The sequence below is a fragment of the Tachysurus fulvidraco genome, chromosome 10 (genome assembly GCF_022655615.1).
Source record: "Tachysurus fulvidraco isolate hzauxx_2018 chromosome 10, HZAU_PFXX_2.0, whole genome shotgun sequence".
Classification (NCBI taxonomy): domain Eukaryota; kingdom Metazoa; phylum Chordata; class Actinopteri; order Siluriformes; family Bagridae; genus Tachysurus; species Tachysurus fulvidraco.
The window spans coordinates 15166552-15174892 of record NC_062527.1 but is presented as its reverse complement, the minus strand read 5'-3'; the positions used below and the strand labels follow the sequence as shown (position 1 = coordinate 15174892).

General features: G+C 39.6%; 1 protein-coding gene across 2 annotated transcripts in view; it reads right to left on the bottom strand.

Annotated features, from left to right (window-relative positions):
• Positions 1-930: 930 nt before the first annotated feature.
• spock1 (SPARC (osteonectin), cwcv and kazal like domains proteoglycan 1) overlaps positions 931-8341 on the bottom strand; it is a 190673-nt gene continuing 183262 nt past the window's right edge. For both annotated transcript variants that reach the window (XM_047820075.1, XM_027165257.2), the window contains 5 exons: positions 7633-7749; positions 7205-7426; positions 6974-7036; positions 4787-4924; positions 931-4324 (listed from right to left, as the gene is read on the bottom strand). In XM_047820075.1, the coding sequence (XP_047676031.1) occupies positions 4122-4324; positions 4787-4924; positions 6974-7036; positions 7205-7426; positions 7633-7749 (743 nt within the window). In that variant the 3' untranslated portion in view covers positions 931-4121. The remainder of the gene's footprint in view (positions 4325-4786; positions 4925-6973; positions 7037-7204; positions 7427-7632; positions 7750-8341) is intronic.

Here is an 8341-nt window from a genome sequence, read left to right as displayed (position 1 = left end):
CATGTGTATACGTGAAGCTTCAAACACATCAAAAGAGCGAGATCCCAACATAACTGATATTATAAAGGATGAGTGGTTATGACTGATGACATCCCTTTGGCTCTTCACATCCGCAAAGCTCCAAATCGACGTTCCTTGACACAAACTCCAGAGCGTAAAAACAAACCCGTGGGTGGCTCATTTCCTATCAATATTACATTCCTTAACTGCTCATTCAGCTCCCTGTATGGGAAATCTGACAGTAATTACTCAAAAATAATTTGCTCTAAGCTGCTCCACAATTTAAAACTCTCACCAAGCAAATCAAGCCTTAACACACTATTGGCTGTGTATGAAAAGCCATTATTGAAAATCATTGCCAACCTAATTCATTTTGAGAGAAAACAAATAAAGAAAGGAAGGAGCCGGAGAGAAAGTGGACAAGGACAGACTCCAGATTTATTCAGACAAACATTTTTTTTTTCCCATGAAACTGTTTTACAGATGAAATTTTTAGGAAAAAACAAATCCAAAAAAGAGAAAAAGAAACCCTGAACAAACAGAAAGGGATTCAGCCCAAAACATCAACATTCCAGCAGGACTCAGGATCAGGGAGAGGAAAGAAGGGAAAAGAAGACAGGCATAAAACTGAGAACACTAGTACACACTCAGAGAGGAGAAGAGAGGAGAAGAGAAGAGAGGGTCTACATTACAGTTAAGACTACAGGGGACTTATACACCCAATATCTGCAATGCAAATGGACAAAGCCACACTACTGTATTATATTACATCATCATTTTTGTACTCCTTTATGTGTTTCTTTTTAATCTGTTGTCTTTATCATCTTTACAAAGTAAAAAATATAGAGAATTAACAAAGAAGACTCTTGCAAATATGGCCATTTACTGTAACTGGTGCATTAGTCGTTTCTGCAATAGCATTAGCAGTACTGTATTTGTGTGTGCGTGTGCGTGTGCGTGTGTGTGTGTGTGTGTGTGTGTGTGTGTGTGTGTGTGTGTGTGTGTGTATGTTTTGTAGGGTCGATTTCTGAATGAACAAAGTGGTTCAATGCTGCAGTAGCAAACCAAGTGATGGTAGAATGGAGAGGGCGGAGTTTCGTGCTGAAGCAGAACAGAGACGGACAGAGGATAGTAACGACCGAACTTCCTGCTTCCTGATGGACATTGAGACGTCACTGTACCATTACTTAAAGTCAGCGTTCTCTAACTTTCTCTGCATGAAACCGCCTAGTAAACTATAGACTATATCCCATTGATCCACTTCGTACTCAGTACAGAATATTTTCATTGAATATAATTCACCTGTTCAACTATTAAGCTTGTTATTGCAGCCATAGAGCTTTTTATTCTGGAAATTGCGTTCTTTCATTAAGTAGCGTTATTTATAGGCTACTTATTTTTAAGTTATTGAGCTTTGAAATAAAATCCGTCAAATCAAGTGTCCACAAGCAAGACAATATAGAAGATATACTGTATGTAATGACCTCATGTTAGTAGGAATTTTAACAAACGACAGCAAGATGGTTAGCTTCTATTGTTTCATATCATATCATCCCTAACCTTAACCTTCATCTTCTTAACTTTTGATATAAGCTGTGTTGAGCAAACAAGGACTTCCTGAGTGTGAGAGTTCAGCAAACTCTTTCTTTACCTCTGATTACTGAAAATCTAGACAAATTTCTGTTCAGTTACATTCTAATACACTCTACTTCACACTCTCTTTAAGTAAACAAACAAAACTCTATCGACTCATGTGCGTAATAAGATGTAAAGGTGCGTTATTGTATCGTTATGTACAGTACGTATCCCGAATAATAACTTAATAATGGGTTATGATTTTCATCAACAAATACAAGTAAATAAATAAGATAAGATAGCAAATAAAATAATAATGATTACAGACCCCTGGTTAGTCCTTCTTGGCCCCTGAGACTCAACACCTTGAGAACCACTGGTCAGACAAACAAACTGAAGTATTTCTCCTCTGCATTATCTTCATCATCGTGTCTCGCAATGTCCATCACAAATACCACTAAATATTCCAGGGATGCGAGTAAATGTGACTCTCAGAGACAAAGACAAATACACTGAGCTGAATGCTGTGATTTAATCACTTTTGCTATCAGTAAAGAAATGCATTATAATCCGTCTCCTCAATGATCAGACTCCATAGAGAGACAGGCTATTATGATTACGCTTATATGACAACTTGGATCTGATTTATTAAACTCAGAGCTCAGGTCTGACTCCTAGAGCCTTGAAACGTCCCCTTAAAAACCGACAGAACTATTTAATTTCTCACCTAGTCTCATGCTGGACATTTATACACCTAGTATGATGTATATCTGTATGATGTAAAGGAGCTAAAACCAAGTCCTAATAGTTTCTATTCAAAAACTGCAGTTTGTTTTTGTTCTTGACACACCATGCGGACGGCTGAGCACAGCGAAAAAACTGCATCATCCATTTTTCTTAAGAGACTGTCAAAATAAAATGTTGCCTGCTTTGAAAGGAAGTGGAAAAAAGTGCTACAGCCAGGTTCACAAAAGCACCCAGCTTGACATTGAAGAGGTCATGAAGAGGGTTTTTTTGTGTGTGTGTCCATCATCCATTATTTCTGTTTCAGAATGAGAGAGTATTTAGTGGAATTGCGTGAAGGACAGGCTGAAAAACTTCACTCACCGCTGGGGGAAGGTTCTCAGACTTTCTTGGAAATGAAGTTTGAACAGAATATAAGAGCAAGAATAATTTAAAAGGAATGATTGCATAAATCAAAAATCAAACATTTTTACATGGGTCGGAAAGGGTCGGAAGTGCTGAAGGTTTGGATATTTTAAAGTTTGGACTCACACACAGACACACACTATTCTGCTTTTCCATTGGACAGTGCGGTATGGTACGGTATGGTCTTGGTTACTAACCTGAATTCAGAACTATTTGCATCCTAGTTGAGTACCTGTGTCTATTTCCTAGGAAACTAGGCATTCTTAGGAAAATCAGAGGAGTTTTCTAGAGGTTTTGTGTAATCATTACATTTACCACACAATGGCAATGATAATAGCAACAATGGAGGAGCTTCGTGGTCTGGTTTAATATTTACTCTGCACTTGGAATGATGTAAAGAGTCATGAAACAGTTCAGTAGCTACTTGATGTGTTTTTTTTAATTGACACATGACAATAAAGCAACAATTAGATTTCAACAGTCAAAGCTTCGCACCGTTTCTAGCTCCCGGGTTGGTCTTCTTTCTGCCTTGGCAAGAAGGGAACCCAATGGATTAGCAGATTAGTTACAGTACCATGAGATCACCGTACCACACTGTGCGATGGAATGGAAAGGTTTGTTAATAGAGATTTGTGGTAGCACTGTGGCTACGATCCAGCAATAGAACGAAGCAGAGCGTCAGCAAACAACAGCAGTATCACAAAATAAAATGCTCATTGGCTTTCTATTAGCCACAAGCTAAAAAAACAAACAAACAAACAAACAAAAAAAACAATCACCTTCTTCTCACCTCCACAGTGGGGAGCATGCATAGGCCCTTTAAGTATCTCACTAGAGCCTCCTTAAACACGCCAGATCCTTACTATTATTACCATCAGAATGTTTTATTCTATTTTATTAATGCCATTTATACAAACAGGAAGAGCCTTCTATCACTTCTAGGAGTCTTCTAGAAGGCTCAGGTGAGAAACTCTGGGATGGAGGGAGATGTAGTGCCTCATCTGTCTGAAGAGAAAAAGAAATATTTACAGCCGCAGCTCTTAAATGGCTTCAGGAGCTCTATGGATGGATAAAAAAGAGATAGAAATAAGAAAAAACAATACAAAGAAAAGTTGGCATGGATCCATGTAAGAAAAAACAAGAGCGGGAGCCAATAGATGCGATTTATATGTATTATATGAGTTTTTAACTGATTTATATTGTTAAGAACAGCTAAAAAATAGAAAACACACAAATAAGAAGAAAAAAAAAAGAATACAGGTGATGCTGATTATAGTTATTAATGTTTTTTTTTTGTTTTTTTTTGAGAATCTGATCCAGAGCATGGGGTTGGAATGGCTTTAGATCTGTGCATTACAACCGGGGTCCCTGGTTGGCAAACGGGAGATGGGGTGGAGCTACCAGATGTAGCCAATCTCGTCTTCTTTGTCGTCCTCTTCATCTTCATCATCCTCTATGGCTCCACGGGGGCGGAGCCTGCCACGCTTCTCCTTCTGTCTGCGCCGCCTGTTTTGTGGAGGCTCCTCCTCCTCCTCCTGGTCATCAAGAAGAATGACGGCTCCTCCGCTGCCAAAATCCCCTGAGGTCTCCTGATCCTCCTCTATACACACACACACACACACACACACACACACACACACACACACACACACACACACACACACACACACACACACACACAGAGCAAGAGGTTAGCAGCTGTTCTGCTAGATAGATATGAGATGAGATATGACGGTGGAAGATGAATGGATTGCCCATTGCAGAAGGAAGAGTGCCATTATTAATCTATTATACTCTTTTACTGTGATGAGACAGGAAAACAGCACCATGCTGAATTATGGGTGCACTGATGTCTCATAAAGCAAGCACACTAAAATAGCACACACACAGGATAATGTCTGTCTGATATCCCTCATTCAGTAATGATCGTGGATGTCTCACAGGTCAGCGTCTACAGCAAACATGCGATGATGGGCTACTGTATGTGTATTGCCTTCTGTACCGCACTGAAGCCATAAACCTGTCCTCGCTCGTGTAGTTATGGGGTTGTACAGGAACCTACCGCAGATCGGGTTGCCTTGTTTCCTGGAGCCGGCAATCTCATTGCCATATTTATCAACACACCAACACTGGCCTGTGCTGCCATGACACTGTGTGGCCTTAAAGTAGCCATCCTCTGTGCAGCGTGGGACAAATGGTCCTAGAGGAGAAGGGGAGAGAAATTATTTGGAGCAAAGTGGAAAAAAAGAAGAAATTAAGAGAAGAAAACAAAATAATGAAAAATGAAGAGACGAAAGGAGAAAAAGGAGAAATAAAGAGGAATGAAGAGAAGAAAGGAGAAAGGAGAAATAAAGGACAAAAAAGAGAAATAAAGAGAAATGAAGAGACGAAAGGAGAAAAAAGGAGAAAAAAGCAGAAATGAAGAGAAGAAAGGAGAAAAAATGAGAAAAAAGCAGAAATGAAGAGAAGAAAGGAGAAATGAAAAGAGAAAGAATAAAAGGAGAAGAGAAGAGAAAGCACAGTGGTATTGGCATGAAATGAAATCAGTTTAAGAATCCATTATTTGACCAAAAATTGTGTTTTTAAGAGGCAACAACCTTGTTAGAGTAGTAAGTGACACTGTGACATTACACACTGAACCCATTAGTCGTACAGTATGTCTTAACCACGTCCTGGCTGTCAATCACTCAGTTATGGAGTCAGTGCGTGTATCAGTCACTCAGTTATGGAGTCAGTGCATGTATAAATCACTCAGTTATCATTCATTCACACTCTATGTATTTGCTCATTTATTGCCTTGGCATTTTATTTTAGGTCACAAGAAAGGACAAGTGAATGACAAAATCCCGAGAGCATAGCAGTGCCCAGGCTGATGAGGTAAATCTGTTAAACCGACAATATAGCCTACTGTAATTGTGTTTAATGTGGCCCATGTGTGGCAACAGGCAAAAAGTGTACCTTATATACTGACCGACCTTTGTCATTTTTAGAATGTTGTCATCCATTTATCCTTACTTTCTGGAGCTGTGGTCTAAGCAGAGGCTACAGATGGCTGAGCGTTTTTCTACACCTGTTTGTCAGAGGTGTCAATGTCATTCCATTATCAAACATTTTAGCCATGACATCTTTCTGACATCTCCTGGATATTTTCCACATGAGTTCCCGGTTCAGTTCTTATATCTGGTGACCTTTGGGTTTGAGTGTGTAAATGAAAGGAGTTTAAAAAAAAAAAAAAGGGCGGTATTTATTTATTTGTTTGTTTGTTTGTTTGTTTATTTTTCATATTTTCCCATTTAACTGAGAATAATGAAAAAATAATTCAAGATTCAAAATCTTGTTTTATATTTTATTGTAAAAAGAAAAGAAAAGAAAAGGGGGTGGGTTTCTTATTTTCACTTTTAAAAGAGATATGGACTGAAAAGAAGATATTCATACAACATACGATCAAATGCAATTGTTTGGCAGAAAAGATGCTTTTAAACAGTTGAGAAACATGCAGAAAGATAAACATACTTCAGTTTAGAAAGAGCTGGAGCCTTCAGAACTCTATAGAGCACAAATATGAAGGGTTTTCCCAGACCACCACACATGTATTATTGATTCAGGCATTAAACAATCTACGAAAAACACCATTGTGACATAAATTCAATCTGCCATTTTACAGTATTATATCTGAACTAAAAGCATCAACATTTATTTCTGCCTTCTCCTGCTTCATCGGCAGAGAGCTTTGCCCTGCATTGCACATGAGAATGAGCAGGATGGCTGCAGCAGATTCTGGGCCTTAGGCGGTAGATATCGCTAACGCTGATTGGATTTCACCGTCTAAAATGTGACACCCACACACTCACCCATATTAATGCACACTCAGGCGGTTGTTTTTCAGCCTGTGTTATGGCATGAGTTATGAAGCAGTTATGATTGTGTGGGATTATTGATGCCCGCTGGGCCGAACAGGACCAGTGGCGAGAGCTATGGGTGAGGGTGGCAGCTAGAGTGCACGTTATTGATCGCAGAGGAAAATATCAAGTGTGGATGCACATAAATCACACCGAAAGCCATTACGATTCAAATCAATTATAGCTCCGCTTCTGCGAAGCTCTTGTGAAGCTTCTGCAGCAAGAAACGCATGAACACACACACACACACACACAGATGCCCACAGTTGGTTGCTTTTTGTGGATGATGGAAATTAAAACCTGTTCATTATTTTGGATGAAATAAATCTCAGGCTTAATGACTGACTCACCTATAAGAGACTTCCGCCGGCTTTGAGTGTGAATCCTATTTATTTCATTCTGACAGGGCAGACCTGGTGAAAAAAAGAGTGAGCGAGAGAGAGAAACACATTAGCAAATTCATGCCAATACATTTAAATAGTGTTATAAATGGAACCCACTTGAAGTAAAATGATCACCCAGTTTTTTTTTTTCTATTTCTAGCAATTCTCTCTCTCTCACTCTCACTCTCTCTCTCTCACCATCTGGTTTCTGGAAGCAGTAGCACCACTCGTTGTTGGAAAGCTTCCCGTCCTTAAAGGAGTCACAGGAGTTGAAGAGTGGGCGCATACACAGCTCGTACTTGTCCAGATAAATAGCGCTGAGCTCTGACTGGTCGAGCAAGAGATCGTAGTTCATATCCAACTTGTTGAACATCCAGCCAAGAGAGTCCTTACAGATAGGGAGGATGCTGGTGTCAAAACCTATAGGATAGTGAAGAGAGATTTTTTGCTGTTGTTATCATATCACTGTTGGACTCTTAATCACAACGTACCCAAACTGAACACGCTCTTAACACTCTGTCCTCTAAAACTGCAATTATTTATGAGACTTCTCTCTAGCATCCAACTATAAACGGTGTCTAACACTAAAAAACACAGCGGAAATACACACAAAGTCATATACTTACGTCCTTGACTGTTGTCATTGGCAGAAATCTTCAGATCTCGGTTGGCATCCATGTGCAGCACCCCAAACCAATCCTTCAGTCTTGAGGCCAAACTTTTCAGATCAGTGTCACTGCAAGCTGCACACACACACACACACACACACACACACACACACACACACACACACACACACACACACACACACACACACACACACACACACACACATATGCACCTTGTCAAGCCAGGAAATCGCATTACTTTATTATCTGTAACAGAGGCACAAGATAAATTAGTGACCCTTCTCAAGCTGGTTAGATGCCAAAGTAATGAGGCGAGACAAGAATTCTGGCTCTCAGACCTTTTCCTATTTGAAAATAATCTGTAGATGAAAGCACAACAGTGTACTTTTGCGTCTATTGCTGGGTGCCTGGAGATGAAAAGAATCCAGTAAACAGCCTTGGAGAAATACCTGCAGCAATCAAACATTCCATGTACTGATGGAGCACAATAAAACCCAGCATCATAAAAACAAGCCTCTGCCAATGCGCCTTCCATTACATTTCACCTGTCTGATCTTCACTTTCATCAGCCGACGTGCACCGTACCGTTCAGAAGCGCAGACTTTTATTGGCTATTTGGGACAAGTTCATCTCATGCAGTTATCAGTCAGTGATATAAAACTAAGAAAAAAGAAAAGAAAGATGAGCAATAATACTACGTTCTGAA